At 40.6% G+C, this 21,303-nt stretch overlaps 1 protein-coding gene across 2 annotated transcripts; it reads right to left on the bottom strand.

Annotated features, from left to right (window-relative positions):
* Positions 1 to 4,080: 4,080 nt before the first annotated feature.
* LOC118805181 (asparagine synthetase [glutamine-hydrolyzing]-like) lies at positions 4,081 to 20,761 on the bottom strand. Of its 2 annotated transcripts, XM_036565797.1 has the most exons (13): positions 20,671 to 20,761; positions 19,992 to 20,247; positions 18,697 to 18,934; positions 16,665 to 16,850; positions 15,909 to 16,010; positions 15,654 to 15,781; positions 13,951 to 14,077; positions 10,243 to 10,349; positions 8,630 to 8,730; positions 8,071 to 8,152; positions 6,414 to 6,569; positions 4,824 to 5,059; positions 4,081 to 4,602 (listed from the first exon to the last, which is right to left on the bottom strand). In XM_036565797.1, the coding sequence occupies exons 2-12, from the start codon at positions 20,238 to 20,240 to the stop codon at positions 4,850 to 4,852; spliced, it is 1,686 nt and encodes a 561-aa protein (XP_036421690.1). In that variant the 5' UTR covers positions 20,241 to 20,247; positions 20,671 to 20,761; the 3' UTR covers positions 4,081 to 4,602; positions 4,824 to 4,849. The 2 variants fall into 2 exon arrangements, with proteins under 2 accessions (XP_036421690.1, XP_036421689.1); XM_036565796.1 differs by having other exon boundaries at positions 4,081 to 5,059.
* Positions 20,762 to 21,303: the final 542 nt, after the last annotated feature.

Raw genomic sequence — 21,303 nt, 5'->3', positions numbered from 1 at the left:
AAACTGTAGAACTGACTCAGTTTATATCACAATACCTACATTTAGAGTCAGTTATTCATTCAGCCTAATGAGAAACTGTAGAACAGACTGAGTTTATATCACAATACCTACATTTAGAGTCGGTTATTCATTCAGCCTAATGAGAAACTGTAGAACAGACTGAGTTTATATCACAATACCTACATTTAGAGTCAGTTATTCATTCAGCCTAATGAGAAACTGTAGAACTGACTCAGTTTATATCACAATACCTACATTTAGAGTCAGTTATTCATTCAGCCTAATGAGAAACTGTAGAACAGACTCAGTTTATATCACAATACCTACATTTAGAGTCGGTTATTCATTCAGCCTAATGAGAAACTGTAGAACAGAGTCAGTTTATATCACAATACCTACATTTAGAGTCAGTTATTCATTCAACCTAATGAGAAACTGTAGAACAGACTGAGTTTATATCACAATACCTACATTTAGAGTCAGTTATTCATTCAACCTAATGAGAAACTGTAGAACAGACTGAGTTTATATCACAATACCTACATTTAGAGTCAGTTATTCATTTAACCTGATGAATGAACTTTAGTGGTGATCTACAGTTTCTCATTAGGATGAATGAGATTTTGTCTGTGTACTATAAAGCACTGATGTGGGCGGAGCTTAGATGGGGCAATTGGAATTCAGAAAGTGGTAACAAATGTCCAGTTTTGGTGATGCACACGTTCCTGCCCTCCCACCTGAGGGAAAGACTAAAGAGGAAGGGAGGAGTAAAGAGAAGCTGAGTGAAGTAATATGATGAATATGCATTTTTACTGAATCTTTTTAGTTTGAAACTTTTTTTTGTCAAAGAAATAAAATATATTAACGACTTGTGTTTTGTTTTGTATTGTCTTGCTGCATTGATTTATATACAGTACATTTATTGATTTATTGCAAAAACTAGGCTTTGTTATTACATCGTGTTGCATCATAGAGGTTTTTTATGCATGTTATACTAAAACCTGTAACACTCACCAGCCCTGTTCCTGGAGATCTGCCTTCCATCACGATTCACCTGCAGCCAATAAGATAGCATTTTAAAATCCCTGCTGAGAAACTAGTGTTACAGCCACATACACACAATACACCACAACACGGGTAAAGAAAACAAAATAAAGACATAAAGAGAGATTCCAAAGTGATGTACAGTGGACACAGCACTGTTCCAAGACATACAGATACACAGAGCTGTCTGGATATGTAGATACGAGTTGATGAATTGTTGTTATTTTTCAGTTTTTGACAATTTGAAAACACCTGTTGGTCTTTACATGTCAGTAGGGCCTCACTTTGCTCTCAAAACAGCCTCAGTTCTTCACAGCATAGATTCCACAAGATGTTGGAAACTTTCCTTTGAGATTCTGGTCTGTGATTATATGATGGTTCCTGCTGCACTTTCATGCTGTGAATCTCCGGTTCTACCACATCCCAAAGGGGTTCCGCTGGTCCAGTGAGGGAAGGCCACTGAACTCTCCATGAAAGTGGGGTGACTTTTGCTTTGTGACATGATGCATCATCATGCTGGAAGCAGCCATGAGAAGATGGTAAATTGTGGCCATAAAGGGAAGAACATGGTCAGCAACAACACTCAAACAGGCTGTGGCGTTCAAGCGATGATTGGTCGGTATTAATGGCCCAAAGTGTCCCGAGAAAACTCTCCCCACCCCATTACACCACCTCCACCAGCCTGGACTGCTGACACAAGGCAGGTTGAGTCCATGGATTCACGCTGCTGGTGCCAAATCTTAACCCCACCATCTGTGAGCCTCAGCAGGAACCGAAATTCATCAGACCAGGCTGAGCTTTTGGTATTTTTAGTACAGATAATATTGGAATTCTATCCATGTTAAAAGAAGTTCCTGCACAACTCGGTAAAAAACAATTAAATGTTTACGCCCTCTAGTGTTTTTTGATATAATAGGAGAAATAGGAAGTGACCCGGCTCGCCTTAAACCAGCTCAGGATATGGTTGCAATGCACAGACACAGCAACACCCCCGTTACCAAAAACACCATGGAGCACTTGTATGTTCTTATCCACCTACTGACCTCATAGTTTTATATAGATTTTATGTAGTAGATGGTGGCAGCTTAACTCAAGATTGTGGCAGCTCAACAACGCAAGACCTGCAACAACGGCACTCAAAGCAGCTTTGGCTATTTTTTATCCCCCAACGTTTCATTTTTTCAAGTATTATTAATTAATATTTTCTGGCTTGTTAAGATCTGCAGTATCAACACATGAGCAGCTGAGTTTTCTGTCTGTTAATTTGAAGTTATAACCAGCTTAATGGCTTTGTTTTAACATTTCATGCCCGATTTTTAAAAATATCAGGAATGTATCTTATATTATTATGATATTGATTGAAACCCATTTTAAAGACACTGCTGTTTATTTACAAGTAAGGCTTCTCTCATATTGAGGCTGAAGCTCTTTCATTTTCATTTTCCGAAATTTTGTACCAAATGAAGTTTTTAGAAAATGCTTAAAGGAAGATTCGTATCGCTGCTGTCGGAAGAAAAGCTTGTATCTCCAAACTGGCAACTTTACAGGCACCTTTAATGTGAGTCAATGGACCCAGACTTTTTGTCCAAGTCATTCTGGGCCGTTTCAGTTTTCTTCCAACAGCAGCGAAATGTTTGTTTTGCTAATTTTAGGTAATTATTATAATATCAGATCAAATTAGTGTGACTTAAATTTTTAATTTTTCTTATTTAATTTTTAATTCATTTTTATTTGCTTTAATTTATTGATTGATTTCTTCTCTCTTAAATCTGTTGTTTTGTTTTAATCTGTTTTATGTGCTGTAAAGCACTTTGAATGGCCGCAGTGCATGAAGGGTGCTGTGTAAACAAACTTGCTTTACCTTAAATTAAGCCACAGTGTCATAAACCAGTATCAGCTCAGATCTTATTCTAAAAGCTCTTATTAAGTCAGATCTTCTCACCATACTGACAGATCATTTTGTGACTGAAGTCCCCTTTTCCTTGATTTGGTGTTTCCTCTGTTCTGCAGTGTGGACAGGAGTGGACAGTCTGGCCGCATTGTGTTGTCATGGTGATTTTGGGAGCTGAATTGTCTCTCTGTTTGATGCGGTGATGCTGTTGGTCCATTTCTTCCCTGTGTTTTTCTCCGAAAGGGCTTGGAGTGTTTTTCAGGCTCTGGTGTGACTCAACTCTCTCCACTCAGCCGAGCGGCCGCTCCCCTCCACTGCATGCGTTTAGAGCCTACTGTGTTTTATGTTATGTCTTTTTGCCTCTGTAAACAACAGGGTCACTCTGAACCTCAGACTGAGCTTCCTCTCAATGAAAGCACCTTTCTGTGACGTGTTTAATCAGCTTAATTACATTAATCAAACTCTATTAGCGTCACTAATAAATGTGCATCTCAGAGAGAAACAAGACTATTTCACATCAACAAGGGTTTTTGCATAATTACGGTTTTACTGTACCTGTAAACATCTCTGTTTAATGACTGTGAGTGAATTTTAGTTGCAACAACTGCCTTATAGTGACCCCAAGTGGCGGAAACTAGTACTGCACAGCTCCCATAAAAAGCCTGAAAATAATGGTCCTCATTCTCCAATAAGTGTGTTCTTAAGTGTGTTGTTGAGAAGGTCCTAATAAAAAGTCTCCGTCAGATTCATGACGTGTTCTTACAGCGCAGAACTGTGTTGAGTGTGTGTAGGTGGGTTCTGGTAACACTTTCTATGAATGCCGTGTCTATGAGCATCTGTAAACACATTCATAACACTTTCTAAGGCATTATAAACATGGCTATAATTATATTTATGAAAATGAGTTACACTTTATAGCCGTGCGACAGAAGTGACTGAAAGATAAAATAATAAAACTGTTTTTGGTGCTTCGAGCTGAACCCTGCTTGGTGACGCTACACTGAAGAACGACAACAAAGAGCTCTAGACTAGACTTGGTTTGATGTTTAGGTTATTTCCAGTGACACAGACCCAGAAATCAATCAAATTCTGATTGTGGATACACTAAAACAGTAACCCAGAGTAATTACTCCAGTCACAGCTCATTCACTATCATTAAGCCATTTTCTTTATTAATACTTGTACTTAAGTAAATAGTCACTACAGTAACAGCAGTCTTACTGTAAAATTACCTTTCAGGACTCTTTCCACCCTCAGTAATCAGGCGTAGTAATTCTGTGTATATAATCGATCAATCAATCAATCTATCTATCTGTCAGTCTGTCTGTCTGTCTATCTATCTAGATGTCTGTCTGTCTGTCTGTCTGTGGCTGTGAATGAAAGCCATGTGTTGCGGTGCTGTTGATGGTGAATATTAGAATAAACCCAGTCTGATGGAGCCCAGGCAGTGTGGTAATGGTTCTTGGTCTATCTGTCTGTCTATCTGGTTTATCTGTCTGTCTGTCTGTCTGTCTATCTATCTGTCTTTCTTTCTGTCTATCTATCTACCTACCTATCTATCTATTTATCTGTCTGTCTGTCTGGTTGTCTGTCTGTCTGTCTGTCTGTGGTTGTGAATGAAAGCCATGTGCTGCGGTGTTGTTGATGGTGAGTATTAGAATAAACCCAGTCTGATGGAGCCCAGGCAGTGTGGTCATGGTTCCTGGTCTATCTGTCTGTCCGTCTGGTTGTCTGTCTGTCTGTTTATCTGTCTGTCTGTCTGTCTCTGTCTGTCTGTCTGTCTATCTATCTATCTATCTGTCTGTCTGTCCGTCTGGTTGTCTGTCTGTCTGTTTATCTATCTATCTGTCTGTCTGTCTCTGTCTATCTGTCTGTCTATCTGTCTGTCTGTCTGATGGAGCCCAGGCAGTGTGGTCATGGTTCCTGGTCCGGTTTGTAGATGGACAGGGTTCTGGCTGAAGGGTCGCAGGCTTTAATCCAGCGGGGCATCCAGTAATGCGGGGTCCACCCAGAGCGGCCGGGGTAGTGTTTCTCAAACATCTGTCTGATGAAGAAGCCCTCTTTAGTGGTGGGGGGGTTGTAAGGAAACAGCTTTGCTGCTTTCTCCATTTGAGAGTCATTAACCTACAAAAACAGAAATTATTATTATTATTATTATTATTATTATTATTCATTCATGCATTCTCATGAAGTTCTTGAGCTCTGGAGTATATATATATATACACACACACACACACACACACACATATATATATATATATATATATTATTCCGAGGCTGTGGAGCACGCAACACCATGAGTCATGTGATCATGTAATACCTTAGTATGAATCTTTCATTAAGTTAAATCAGTTTAAATAGTCCATCATTACGAACCAGTTAAATCAGTCTTTCATAGCCTAATTTAAAAATATAATTATTTACATAACTAACCTCGATTCCAGAAAGTTGGGCCGGTATGTGAAATGCTAATAAACACAAAGTTGTGGCTTTTCGGCGAAGTAGCTAATGCTGTATATCTGCTGATCTTTATTCTGACTTCTATTATCATTTTTTGGAGATTTCATATATTTAATGGTATTTGTTGAACTCTGTGCCGGTGGTGTTTTTGTGATGGGGTTCAGCTGGTTTTGTCTTGTTTAGCTTTAGGTTGATGTGCTTGGTGCTGATAATGTGTGCTGTCCAGCTGTCATTCTTTCTGCTGCTTTGTTATCATAATATAATATATGGGTCATTGACACGACGTGCAGTTTTTGTGTTAAAGTTCATTAATTTCCCAAAAAATATTTTAATAAATACATGACACACATCATATTATTCAACCATATTTCTTTGTCAGGTGGTGCAACTGTTCAACCACATATGCTGATTATGTAAATGATCAAAAAAGGCAATTTAGTAATTTAGTAATTTAAAATTCTAAATAAAATAGTTGGCATGATTTTATGTTAAACTTTAAAACAAAATCGTTTGAGTCGTGGTTAGAACGATTCAGTTTACCATGTCAGGTGGTCCGACCTCAGGAGAACCATGAACATGTAGAATTTGTGGATTGTAATAAAAACTGAAGTTGAAGGACAAAGGTTTCTACGGGTGTCTAAGTAGATGCCTGCTTAATTTGAAATTGGTCTGAAAAGTCAGGCGGCGCAACCAGCGCAGTTTAATAACTGAAACAGGCGAGTAAAACTTTGATAACACTCACTGTATTTAAGACAGAAAACACACAAGATAGAAATGCAGATATAAAAAATGTCTTTTTTAATAAGATTTTGAAAACTGTCATTTTGAAAAACCTTATTTGTCACTGACCCATATATTAGAGTGATGAACAATAGCAGCCCCCTTCCAGTTGGTGAAACAACAGCCGCTGTTTATTATAATATTGTATAATGTTCTACAGGCAAATCACACTTATTACTGAGATAAACGGGTAAAAGGCTCTAACGACTTGTGTGCGGTACTGTATGGGTGCTTCTACCTCAGACTCAATGTGCTCCTGTAAGCTGGTGTACCAGGACTTCCTCACGGACGTCAAACCGTCACTGAACGCCTCTTTACGCCTCCACAGTATTTCATCCGGAATCAGATTCAGCTCTTTGAACGCGTCCCTCAGGAGGTACTTCTCCACTCCATCCTGTCTTCAGTAAAGCAGATTCTTTGTTAGAATAACACAGCTAAACTCAGAATACCTGCATCACTTGGTTTAAGAGCATCAATAATCCATCAATTGTTGTGTTTCACGTGACGTCACACTGTATAGTGGCTGCCATTTCGAGGACTGAATCAGGGAGTGACTCCGCTGTGCAATGCTTTAATTAGCTGTGCTTTGTGAACGATTCACCTGTAAGACCTGTTGGAGCCGCTGCACTGTACAGTTTAGTGTTCCTCTCTGCTGTTCTCACCTTGTTCAGCTCAAGAAGGGATTAATCAGCTAATAATATCAGGTATTTTAACCAGGAAACCACAGTTCTGCAGTGCAGGGGTTTCAGGACTGGAGCTGAACTCTGAACTCTGAACTAGCAAACTTACAGAATCACGTCTGTCGAAACACGACGTCGTTTTCAGACCCACGACATTCAGTCTGATATTTAACGCTTATGTTTCTCCATCATTTAAATCAGAAACAGAGAGTAAAGTTATACCGGCGGTCTGCAGCTCCGCTAGGGGGCGACTGTTCATCTCTCGGCTGATAACATCAGCTAAAGTTATCTAAAGGCCAGCATTGATCTCATCTGTGTTACTTAGCTGATGTCGTTACCCTCCTATGATCACAGAGTTCATCTCCTCCAGACCACCATGGGATCCTTCACCCACCCTGACGTGAAGAGTCGGTGGGCTTCTGTGCTTTTAAACGCTTTGAGAGACTCTCCAGAATAGGGGGAGGGGCTGAGTATGAGATCAATATAAATGTATAATAATTTCTCGACCGCAAATGAAGGAGCCTTTGGAATGGGACGGCCTAGTCACGCCGCTGTGATGCAATCAGCCTTGAAATGCAGCCTCCGAAGGATGCAGCCCCTGAATTGGGACACAGCTTTTGTCTGTGGCAGGACTCCCAACCCAAATGTTAAGAAGAGCCATTTTGTCCTTTCCACAAAAAACAAGCCACCTTGGGAGCCACAAGATTTTATGTCCATTTTATTGAAGTAAAATTTTACCATCTTGGCTGTAAACATGTCTCAGTATGTGCTGATTTACTGGTATAGGATAAATAATATAAACGAAAAGCCAGACTTACTTTGCTCTTTCAGCTTTAGCTCAGCTATAGCTGCTTTTCTCACATCTCTGGCAGGAAACTTTTCCCCAAAAGTAGAACAGTTTCTACTAAAATGTCTTTTAATGTTTGACTTCTTACAAAAATGGTGCCAGAGAAGCCAGAATGTAACTGCTGCACCATTTAAGGTGGAACGGGACAATTAGAACAAGAAGCTAGCGAATGAGAAACTGACTTCATCTTCACGACTTTAGTGTTTGACAGTTTCTCGCTCTGATTCTGCTGAGGAGCAACAGGACAGTAAAAGAGCTGTGTTGACGTTACTGTCTGTGGTAATGAACCATAAGCCAGAGATGCAGCTGATGGAGATTAGGCTGGAAAACACACACAAAAGGAGAGACAAACAGAAATCTGTCATCACCTTGGGCGTCCTCATCTCCTCAGGCAGGGAGAGGTAGTAGGCCGTAAGCCTGTGGTCCAGGAAAGGAACCCTCAGTTCTAGACTGTGACACCAGAAGAGAGAAATGAGACATTAAAGACAAAGTAACGTATAAAAAGGCTGCTGTGCACAGCAATAACATTAATCTTTCTTGGTATGAAAAAATGTCATGAAATCTAAAGAATTAATCACATCCTGCATTCTAAATATTAGCTTGTCATGCAAAAATACACACAGATATATTTATATATATAATTTATTTATTTATTGTGAGTGCCTTCAGCGTATGGTGGTAGTCTTAACTTCATTTTTAAGAAAAAAGTTATAAAAAATATTATTTTTTATTAAATTATTAGTTATTCTTCAAATAACTTCTATATTACGGAAGTCCAGAGAGGCCATGACCTGTTGCTATAATTTTCTGGATTGTTATCTTAAGACAACGAGTTAATTATCTTGTTATCTCAGGCGTGGTCCACCCCCAAACCTCAGTTATTCCATAAGTAATTAGCAGACAGTGTAGATGTAGCTGTGTGGTCACCCGTGTGCAGCTGTGGTCCTGTCAGCTCTCAGCACGTCGAACAGATACAGCTCCTTCAGCAAGCGCACACTTTCCTCTGCGGCACATTTCGGAGACGGTGCCTGAACAGAGCAGATCATTTTCATTAATAATTGTAATTTAATAAGGTAAATAATAATGGTCTTTGGTGTATAACGTTGTGTAATATGGGCATTTGTATTGAATTGTATTGAAACTAAGTCTCTTTAACCCCTTAAATGGCCAAGACATCCATGGCGGTTCCAAACTTGTATTACACGCTAAAATGTCCAAAGAATAACTGAGGCGGTGGCTTTGTAGTTACTGAATAATAAGCTATAAGCCACAGCAACACTGAAGCAGAGCACAATCTGCCTGGCAAAGCAGCCAGTTCCCTTCAAAAGATGCAGGAACACAGAGAGGAAAAGGCAGCCTGGGACTGTGAGTTTGGGGGAGCTGTAATATCTTCTTTCTGGACTAAGTAGAGGAGCTGCTCCTCAGTCAAAATGGCGCTGTGAAGCCCAGTCACACATCCCCGTCCTGACTTCACTTCCCAAGAACCCTGAGTCAGAGTCAGCACGTTTCCATTGTCATGCAAACAAAATAGCCAGTGTAACAGGTTTTATTTGGTTCCATTACATTTCCCTCAAAACCTTCATCCTCTCTCTGCTGGCGTTTATTTAAACGATAGAAAATGTAAAAAAAATGTGGAAGATATTAATTTTTATTTTTATCATTATTATTATTATTATTGTTTTTCTCTATTCTTTGAGGGGCATCACTATGATGTCATCTTGTGCGTCAGTCAAACTCTCTTCAGCCCTGCTGGAGAGGCTAATGCAGGCAGACGCGAGGCTGGATGCAGTTTCTTACAGCCTTTCTCTCTTATACAGCCAGAAAGCTCTTCAAATAAACGACCCCAGGGCTGGTACCAGCGTCTCTTTTCTTCTGCAACGCAATGCAGGGTGAGGATGGGCTCTCCTCACGTAACCCTGCATGCAGAGAGAACTGGCTACACTAGTCAACAGTACGGTGTGAATGACGCTTTAGGACAGAATAAGCCTGGAATTTTAAGGTGTTAAACAAGACGCTGTATTATAAGTTTACCGCGTAATTATTCAGATTGTACTGTAATATATTGTCATAACTCTCTGTATTGTAGATGTCTGTCATCGTGATTTGATGAGCAAATAATTTCACTAGAAAAATCTAAAAATCTAAACCCAAAATTTAAATATACTTCATTACAGCTTCAGAATGAAAAGGGTTCCCACTCCTTATTGGACTGATCCTCAACACGGACACTGCCGACTACACTCTTAAAAAAAAGATGGTTCTTCAAGGGTTCTTTAGTAAAGAAAATGGTTCTTCAGATTGATGGAGAATATGTTGTTCTATATAGCACCCAAAAGGGTTCTTCTATTGTGACACAGAACCATATTTAAACACACTCCATCAATCTGAAGAACCCTTTAATCATGCAAATGGTTCTTCGAGTGTTCGTGGTTCTACATAGAACCGTTATCTTTACTGAAGAACCTTTGAAGAACCATCTTTTTTAAGTGTGTTCCTATGTTCCGGCATTGCGATGTGACTGTCTGACCTGCAGTTTGTACCTTGTGGAAGTAGATGTATCCCTGAGTGAGTTCATCAGATCCCTCACCGGAGAAGATCACCACGCTGTCCGTCTTGTCGTGGATGTACTTAGATATCAGATACATGCCTGGAAACACAGACAGAGACTCAAACTGTCCAACCGCCACTTCATATGTATGGAAAAAGCTACATTTCCTTCAGAAAACACGTTTTTTATAGTTTTTCATTAAGTCAAAATTATAATTCCCATCTGCTGGAGTGTGAAATTATTTTTTTTACCTTTAGTCTCATTTTAATCTTTTCTAAATTATGAGAAATTGCTGAAATATGTTTGTTTCTTAACTTACTTCCTTTAAGAACTTCCTGTTCAGTATTCATTTGTATGCAATGTTCCAGTAAATTCTGTCATTTAGCAGTCAGCACAGCATATGTTTACTAATTCAATCAGCTTTGTTTAGGAAAAGAAATCAAATTCTGATTACCTGAAAATGAATATGATTCATTTTATGTTTTGTTTGAACTGTTATTTGTGGTTTAAAATGATGTTTTATAGTGTACAAAAAACTGAAACATTCATAATGTTTTATCATGGTAACACGGTTTCATCTACAATAAAACACAATTCATTCATTTCAATTAAAACAGAATTGGTCTCTCCATTAAAATATTAATAGATCTTAAAGAGCAACAAATTGTTTAGCTACTCATATTTATCCTAAATAAAAGCAGCAGAATCAGTAACGCTTTGTTTGGATGGTCCACTGTAGATGCTCAGTTTACTTTTAACTAACATTCAGCTAAACACCTATTAAATGCAACTGAACTTGACGTTACATCTGAAAGGCTGTATTAAATCTGTCCCTAATCCTAAACCTAAACCTAACACTAACCTAAATGTTGATAATCAAATGAACATCAACAGAAACTTTGTTAACAATGTAAGTATCTGTAGATCGTCTATAAGGGACCATCTGAATAAAGAGTGACCGCAGAATCAGATGTACTGAAACAGCAGATATGTTTGTCCTCACAAACCACATGAAATATGAAGTAAAAGGCCTGAAGGCAGTGATATTAAACCCAGAGTGGAAACGGGAATGTGCATCGACGCTAACATAACACTGCAAATCCCATAAGGGGAGAAGTTAGCATTAGCATCACTGTAGTGGTGGTGATTGGACAGAAACAAAATCATTCAGTGCTGCTTCATAGTGGAACGAGTGGCTGTTACTTGTATTTGATAATATAGTTAAGTTGTAAGACTCCCTAGTTCATCTTTCTGAAATGAGGATTTATATTTTGGAATCGTATATGGATTATTATTGGTTATAAAAAAGTAAATTACTCAAATCCTAATACAGTGACAGCCCTAACACCGCTGCATGATGCTGCCTCAGGCTATTAAACCCATTTTCCTCACTTTACAATGACGTGATACAAATTTACTGACAATGAAAGGGTTAATAACGAAAAGGACTGATTGAATAAAAGCAATAAAACCTTATACTTGGTCACATTGTGTCCCGGTGGACATTATCAATTATCTATTATACAACACAGCTCCTAAAATCTGACTGGCTGAGCCTCATATACGCTCACCGACCGCCTCACAGCAGCTGAACTCTGTATCAGTGCCATGAAAAACCCTTGTGCTGTTAATGGATAATCTCTGATTCTAATGCTGCTCGCATGGAGCACTGAGTGTACTGATGGCGTAAGAACCTGGTTCTGTTTAAACTGAGGAGCTGACAGCTTGTTTTCTTATCTAGAACTAGGCTGATCAGCTAGCTAACAGGCTAAAACAGCTCCATTGTTAATATTACAGGCTTGGATTAAAGTGATTACAGTGTGATTCACTGTAAAACTGCAGTATAAAAGTCTAAAAAATGTCACTTGAATGTTTTACACACTTCAAATGTTCGTGTTTCAGTCAGAAGTCGCGTCAAACCCAGACTGAGTCTCAAACGGCTCCGTAGTCCCTAAATGGTGTTCTAGGGAAGTTTAGAAATTCCAGCTTAAACAGCCAAACAAACCTCTTAGCTATATAATGCTCTGTTGGGCTGCAGGAGCCAGTATTTATATTCCTGTGTAGTGCACTATGTAGGGAGCAGGAGCCGTTTGAGATTCAGCCCCACCCAGACAGCAACTAGTTTTGGGCTGATTCTGGCTTCCCCATGTTGGTTGACTACTGGGTAGACGTTAGGCGTGCGGCCCAGAATAGGGCCAGATCCTGGGCAGCTTTATACCATTTTGCCTCGTGTCTACATTTGTGGGACAGTTCTGGTGTGAATATTGTGGACCAACAATGTTGTTGGGCCAGATTGGGACCAGATTTGGGCCATATACTACAGTTCTACTCACTTTACAGTGTGTGGGCCAGATCTGGGCCGAGGACCCAGCTGTATACTGTCGTTCAGCTGTCCATAGTTGCTTGGCAACAATACCGTACTCTAAAGAAGCTACATTTCCTTCAGAAAACACATTTTTATTGTTTTTCATTAAGTCAAAATTATAATTCCCATCTGCTGGAGTGTGAAATATTTTTTTTTACCATGAGTCTCATTTTAATCAATTCTAAATTATGAGAAATTGCTGAAATATGTTTGTTTCTTAACTTACTTCCTTTAAGAACTTCCTGTTCAGTATTCATTTGTATGCAATGTTCCAGTAAATTCTGTCATTCAGCAGTCAGCACAGCATATGTTTACTAAATCAATCAGCTTTGTTTAGGAAAAGAAATCAAATTCTGATTACCTGAAAATGAATATGATTCATTTTATGTTTTGTTTGAACTGTTATTTGTGGTTTAAAATGATTGTTTGTAGTGTACAAAAAACTGAAACATTCATAATGTTTTATCATGGTAACACGGTTTCATCTACAATAAAACAAAATTCATTCATTTCATTTAAAACAGAATTGGTCTCTCCATTAAAATATTAATAGATCTTAAAGAGCAACAAATTGTTTAGCTACTCATATTTATCCTAAATAAATAAGTCCTGTTTCTTATCTGGTGCTTTATAATTTTTTTCCATTGTTGCACAATGCTGCCTCGAGGTAACGCCCCAAAAGGACCTCCACACAATATTTTTTAAAAATTGTGTTTTATGCGAGTGTCTCACACCCATCCAGCCCCAACTCTCTGGTGGACTCCATTTCCCAGAACCCTCTGGGTGAACATGTGACTATTCTGTGTATCAGAGATCTGCCTCGCCTGATTATTGAGTTGTTTCCCCTGTTTCTGTGTGTCATGTGATCAGCTGAGTTTAGTTATAAACCCGGGCTTTAGGTTTGCTCAGCGTTTTGCTTCTGATTCAGAGCTGCTGAGCAGCTTCCCTGTGTTCCGGTTGTTTAACTCTGGTCCTGATTTTTCTTCTGTGTTTCTGACTTTTGTCTGTTCCCTTTTTTGGATTTCGTCTGCCTGGTTTGTTTTGTGTTTCGTTTTTCTGCTTGTATATTTTATATCTGACCTCTGCCTGTTTTTTTTTGACGACTCTGGAAAGCGATTAAACTCATAAAGCCTCCTTTGCCTTTTTTATCCGAACACGTCTGACTCGTTCTGTCCGATTACAGCGAGAACTATGAACCGTCTGAACCGTTTAAACATTGCTGTCATTATATATGCAGTAGAGTTTTACTGTACCGCAGCGGCAGGTAGACCTCCTGTAATAAAACGGAAAAAAATCAGGCTCCCATAAAAGGTCAACAGGAAAGGCTGTGCTGACCAACAGATGCACGCACGGTGGTGATGTCATAACTCTCCAGGTGGAAGATGACGTCATCCAGAGCGTTGATTCCTTCCTCTGGGGTGAAATTCACTTCGTGGTGTTCGCTGCCTATGTGTGCAGCCACCTACACAACCAGAACAACACGAATAAACCACAGTATGTTTTATAATAATAATAATAATAATAATAATGATAATGATAATAATAAGCATTTATTTATAAAACACTTTGCATTTTAGTTACAAAATCCCAAAGTGCTTTACATACAATCATTAAAATGATGGTTCTTCAAGGGTTCTTTAGCAAAGAAAATAGTTCTGTGTAGAACCATGAACACTCAAAGAACCCTCTGCATGATTAAAAAAGGGTTCTTCTACTAATGCCAAGCCTGTAACAATAGAAGAACCCTTTTTGGAGCTATATAGAACCCTATTCAAAAAGGTTCTATGTTGAACCATATAAAACACATTCTCCATCAGTCTGAACGAACACGCAAAGAACCATTTCATCATGCAAACGATTCTTTGAGTGTTTATGGTTCTACACAGAACCGTTGTCTTTGCTAAAGAACCCTTGAAGAACATTCTTTTTAAAGTGTGTAGGAATATCAATAAAAACATTGGAAAAATAATAACATTCAAAAAGAGCACAGAGGCCCACACTCAACAATTACATAAACAAGGCAGGCCACACGGTGGCGCAGTGGGTAACAATAACAACAACGATGATGGTGAGTAGAGCGTGTGCAGCTCACTCAAACGCTCGAGTTTGAAGCAAAAACAGCCTCATCTCAGTTTCAGTGGTCTGTCAGCTGATGATGTTCAGAGGAGAAATGAGTCTGTGGGATTAATAAAGGAATAAACTTTGTCATACGGAGTAAAAGACCCTCTGTGTCTGCATCTCAGCGCTGCTGACCAACGTTACACTGAATGCAGTTTGTGGTTTAAAGTTGCTGCCTCAGCCGCTTTCAGAGGAACAGTTTTCACTTCCTGCCTCTAAAGCCGTCGGTATCTGAGCGAGCGAGAGCTCAGCGGGGAGCAGGTGTTCATTCAGTGTTTGTGTAAAACATCTACAGTGGCGCTACGGACCCTGACGACCCAGTGCGCCCCCTGCTGGTGTCTGTGTGTGTTTAGCTTTTTGCCAACCAGTTTACTGTTAGTGAGCTGTTTCAGTATCTCCAGCTAACGTGGCTAATCCAGCGTTTTGGTTATGGTTATTTTCACCTCTGTTGATTTATCTCTCTGTAGACGTAGCTGACATCACTCTGCTCTGATAGCTGTGAAGGAGTTTTTCCACAAAGCATTTAAACCCTTTATTTAGTCTGGACTCCACACTGTTGTGTGTTTTGTTCTCCAACAGTTCTGGACGCTTCCTCCAATTTCAATCTTGGCAACTATGACAAAGATAAAGCGACTCACCGTTCTTTGGTGACTGAGGTGATACGAACGCCTGTATTTCTGAGGTTATAACTGTCCGTAAGGCAATAGCAGAATCTTTTACTCAGCGTTTACACACTTCTGTTTCTTGTGAAAAGGGTCTATTCGTGACATGTTCTACAGAAATACGTGTTCTACTGATGGAATTCAGCATCTGCCCATTGACTTCTATTACTGTTTGTGATAACTGACTACACAATAAATGCTCTGCATTAGGTTAAAAACTTTGCTTTAAATTGTCTCTGCTGACTAAACACCACTGACCTTGCGTGCAGCTGCAATGTCTGGACTATCTTCTGTCCCGATCGCGAACGTCTGAATGGGGTAAGGTAACTGCTTCTCCTTGGCCAGCTTGACGAGAGTGGCAGCTACTAGGCTGGAGTCGAGTCCACCTGGAACACAGGAGAGGGTTTGGTAGGAACTTCTGCCTTTGTGTAGTGAACATGTCTGTAAAATCACACCTGAAACGAAGGCATGTTTAAAGAGAAAGCTAAGACTGAGCCATTTTAATGGGGGCACCTGATAGGAGACACCCGATTCTCCTGTGGGCCATCAGCCGCTTCCTCACAGCGTTCTCAAACAGCAGCCTGATGTTGCTCTTCACTGTCTCCAGAGCAAAGCCTGGTCAATCATACAGGCAGACGTGTTATTTGAAATTATTGTTATTAAAAAGACAAGAGGAGAGCTTTATCAGTGTAGACTGTTTATTTAAGGTGGAGAGCTCTGCACTGGGATTCAGTGGGACGTTTGGTGTCCACGGCTCCAAAAAATCAACATCCAAAAAATCAATATCAGGTTTGCTGTCTACTGTAAACGTGGCATTACCAAAGATTCTATTTCTCCTAAATCAAATTACCGAGATATTTATAAATAGAATATTAAAATGAATAAAGTAATTCATTTTCACCTTTACCTACAAAATAACATGACTGGAGTGGGCCGGGCCTGCACAGAGGACCCCCCGAACATTTAGAAATGGCTGTGGCAATTCGACACAGTTTGAGACAAGTGTGCATTTTATTAGTCATGGACCACGCTAATCGGTGGGCTATAAGCTTCCATTACTTGTGAGCTACATTAGCCTTGTAGCTCCAGTGCTGAAATTAGAGAAGCAAACTTCAGATACCAAACATGTCCTGGCTGCCTTATTTGGGGTAAGGGGGAAACTTTTGCTGAACTATCTGAGTGCAGCCTTGATTTAAGATTTCTCCTGCTGAAGTCTCTTCATCGTACATCAGTACTTACATTATCACCTGTCCCTCTAAGAGAACTGACCTGTGCCAAGCATCCGAGTGTTGTCATAAACAGAGTGTTTGGGTTCCTCCGTGCAGCTGTGGAAACGGTCCAGCTGAATGGACGTCACCTTCCCAGTGGGCTTCAGGTCAAAAACCTCGAAGTGTCCTGGAGGAAAGGGGACGATCTCTACTGGTTCAGTCATGGAGTGGGTGATCTGACTGAGACCTGGAGGCACAGAGACAGTGGACACATTTGCAAACACTATGGATTTGGGTGAGTTCACATAAACCGTTTGGCTAACTGGCAACATGTTCTGTTTGTGTTAGCAGTTACACTCTGGATGATAGAAGTGTGGGAAGAATTTGGGGGCGGGGTTTAGAGAGTCTTGATATTCACTACCAAATTTGAACAAGTTGTCTCTGAGATCATGTCTGGCCCCACGGGACTCACTACAAAACAGTTTGACCCCGTTTACACCTGGTCCCTTCAGGCGTCTTGAGTATCAGGATTATATCTGGATGAGGCCACAGAAACATGCAGTGTAAACGCAGCCGAGACGCATTTAAACAGATACAGATCTGATCACACAGAGCACTTCAGGAGGTGGACTGAGACGCGTTTAAGCCACATTATAGCAGAGTAAACACATCCGTCTCTCTAAGACACGCTCGACAACCAAAACTCCTCCCAGTGCAACCAAAACCCCTCCCATTACAACCAAAACTCCTCCCAGTACAGCCGAAACCCCTCCCATTACAACCAAAACACCTCCCAGTACAGCCGAAACCCCTCCCATTACAACCAAAACTCCTCCCAGTACAGCCGAAACCCCTCCCATTACAACCAAAACACCTCCCAGTACAGCCGAAACCCCTCCCATTACAACCAAAACTCCTCCAAGTACAGCCGAAACCCCTCCCATTACAACCAAAACTCCTCCCAGTGCAACCGAAACCCCTCCCATTACAACCAAAACTCCTCCCAGTACAGCTGAAACCCCTCCCATTACAACCAAAACTCCTCCCAGTACAGCCGAAACCCCTCCCATTACAACCAAAACTCCTCCAAGTACAGCCGAAACCCCTCCCATTACAACCAAAACTCCTCCCAGTGCAACCGAAACCCCTCCCATTAGAACCAAAATTCCTCCCAGTACAGCCGAAACCCCTCCCAGTACAACCTAAGCTCCTTCCAGTACAATAAAAACTCTTCCCAGTACAACCAAAACTCCTCCCAGTACAACCGAATCTCCTCTCAGTACAACCAAAACCCCTCCCACCACAACCAAAACACCTCCTAGTACAACCGGAACTCCTCCCAGTACAACCAAAACTCCTACCAGTATAATCAAAACCCTTCCCAGTATAATTGAAACTTCTCCCAGTACAACCAAAACCCTTCCCAATATAACCAAAACTCCTTCTAGTACAAACCAAAACTCTCCCAGTACAATTGAAACTCCTCCAAGTACAAACGCAACCCCTCCCACTACAACCCGAAACTCCTCCAAGTACAAAGAAACCCTTCCCAGTACAACCAAAACTCCTCCTAGTACAACCGGAACTCCTCCCAGTACATCCCAAACTTCTCCCAGTAAAAAACAAAACTCTCCCAGTATAACTGAAACTCCTCCAAGTACAACCACAACCCCTCCCAGTACAACCCAAACTCTTACCAGTACAACCCAAACTCCTCCCAGTACAACCCAAACTCCTCCCAGTACAACCAAAACCCTGTGCAGAGTGTGATCTGTGTCTGTGGAAGATAATCATGGAGACTCTCATGGTTGAGGATGAAACAAAATGCTTAACAGCAACTTGAACAAACACAACTGTACAAAACACACTGCAGGCGAAGAGGCTGAAAGGATGGTCATTAGTTGCTGCGTAACGAGCTGATTTGCATATTCCGTCCCACAGCAATCAGATTTCAGTCCAACTAACTGGAGATGCATTTTACTACCAAGTGTAAATGCATGTAACTAAAATCTCATCAGGAGACAATCCAGATACTGGACACAGGTGACAAGGTGTAAACGAGGTTGTTGGGAGTCGGGTTTTGACCATAGTACCTTTGGCCTCTGAGCAGACGGCCAGGAAACCATCATCGGTCAGCAGTTTGAACATCGGCCTCACGCCGTACGTATCCCTCCCCAGGAAAACCTTCCTATTGGCCGTGTCCAACAGGATAAAGGCGAACACTCCGTCCAGCAGAGAGGCCGTCTTCTCCACACCAAAGCGGTCATACAGGTGAAGCAAGATCTCTCCATCCATCCTGGTCTGATACTCAAACTCAAAGTGGTCTTTTAGCTTTAGGTGAAGGACACAGTAATCTTACAATGAAAAACCACATCCAGTAAGAAAGGAAAGAACCAGAAGGAACATTACAGCAAATTTCAACTCTACTACATCTGCATCATGTGGTCAGTTAGTGTGGACAGTTATCTCCCCGTACTTAGAAAAGAGCAGACCAACAGCTTCCCACTTACAGCTGAAGCTAGTGGACAGTTTCTGAAGGTGCACTTTGTAGTTCTACAGTTACAGACTGTAGTCCATCTGTTTCTCTGATACTTTGTTACCCTGTTCTTCAGTGGTCAGGACCCCCATGGACCCTCACAGAGCAGGTACTATTTGGGTGGTGGGTCATTCTCAGCACTGCAGTGACACTGACGTGGTGGTGGTGTGTTAGTGTGTGTTGTGCTGGTGTGAGTGGATCAGACACAGCAGTGCTGCTGGAGTTTTAAACAACTCAGTGTCACTGCTGGACTGAGAATAGTCCACCAACCAAAAATATCCAGCCAACAGTGTCCAGTGGGCAGCGTCCTGTGACCACTGATGAAGGACTAGAGGATGACCAACACTAACTGTGCAGCAGCAGATGAGCTATCGTCTCTGCTGTTTATGTTGGTATTGCATCATATTATACTGGCGCTCTAGCATTTGCTGATATTGCATCATTGTATACTGCCCCCGTACGTCTTATATTGGTATTGCACGGTGTTATACCGCACTCTACCATTTTTGTTGCTAACGCATGTACATATACTGCCCCCTTCTGTTTATGTTGGTATTCTTATTGTGCTATACTGCCCCCGACCATTTATGTCGGTATTGTGCTATAGTGCCCCCTATCGTTTATGTCGGTATTGTATTGTGCTATTCTACCCTCTATCTTTATGTTGGCATTGCATCATGGTATATTGCTCCCTACTGTTTGCTGGTCTTGCATTGTGTTATAGTGCAGCCTACTGTTTATGTTGGTATTTTGTTATACTGCCCCCATATGGCTCATGTTGATATTGCATCAGGGCAGATGCATAGTGTTGAAATAGTGTTGAGATGCGGTGTGGTAATGAGCAGTACGTACGCGGCGGTGGTTATAGATCTCGCCGTTGTAGCAGAGCCAGAGGTAGGGGAACTTCTTAACCCGCAGGGGTTGCATACCATACAGCTGGTCCACAATGGCCAAACGGTGGAACCCAAAGCAGCAGTTGGTGAAACCATTGATGTTCTCGAAGCGGAAAGCATCAGGACCCCGATGAGCGATCTTCATCGCACAGGTGCACTGAACTGACAGGCACTCATCGCTCCCAAACAAGGCCCAGATACCACACATTCTGATTCTGGAGACGAAAGTCAGTTATTGATCTCTGTACACGAGCTCACTGTGTCTGAAGTAAAGCAGCTTTGATGATTCAGGCAGTAAAGACATCACCTTCAACATGTACAGCCAACCAGTGACTGTGCAAATAAACTGCTTTTCTATAGAAATGAGTAAAATGGGGGAAAATGGGCTAAAATCAATCATTACAAGTAAATTATCAAACAAACAGGAAATAAATCAGCCATGAGTTTAAAACCACTCCCTGACTGGATCAATATGAGCTGATGAGCCCCAAAATCATGAGTTCTGAGATCTGCTCTACACCAGCTTCATTTTCTGACCGACTGGTGTGAGACAGGATGGACATGCAGGCCTTTATCTCCTAGTCTGTCTGCATGTGAAACAAATCTAACAGCATAACACGAACGAACGTCAGCTTTACCCTCAGACGCAGACGGAGGAGGAGGACGTGCTGCTGCGACGAGCCGACAGACTGCAGGGCTGATGAAACACTACAGCAGAGCACAGCACTGAGATCACTGCAACACTAGGGAGAATCACACCCTGCCAAAACAAAAGTCCCGGCTCAAAATTGCTGTCCTCACCTTTCCAAACAAACAAACAAACAAACAAAACCCCCAAAAAGACTCAAATCATATCGAATTGCAGTTTAAAGGGTCTGTTTCACAAAAACACAGCAAATAAAATTAAATTAAAGTAAAATAAAAATAAATAAAACAATGTAATAATGTTATTTATGACAAAAAAAATCATTTGTAATTTTTAAATAGAAATAAATTTAAAATAAAATATTTTATATGTTCTGAGGGCAGCTGCCTGACCTGTCACTGTCTTCAAACGTTCCAATCGCAACATTTCAACCATGAAGGAACCTCGCATTCGAGATTCGACCCAGGAAAAAAAACAACTAAATTAAATTAAATGAACTAAATTGAATAAAATAATTAACTAAATTAAATAATTAATAATTTAATGAAATAAAAATACATAAAATACATCAAATTATTTATTTTAATTTAATAATTTAATATATGATCAAAAATATTTTTAATTT

This window comes from Colossoma macropomum, unplaced genomic scaffold (assembly GCF_904425465.1).
Source record: "Colossoma macropomum unplaced genomic scaffold, Colossoma_macropomum, whole genome shotgun sequence".
Lineage (NCBI taxonomy): Eukaryota > Metazoa > Chordata > Actinopteri > Characiformes > Serrasalmidae > Colossoma > Colossoma macropomum.
The sequence above is the reverse complement of the archived record's forward strand: the minus strand, read 5'-3'. Positions and strand labels throughout refer to the sequence as shown.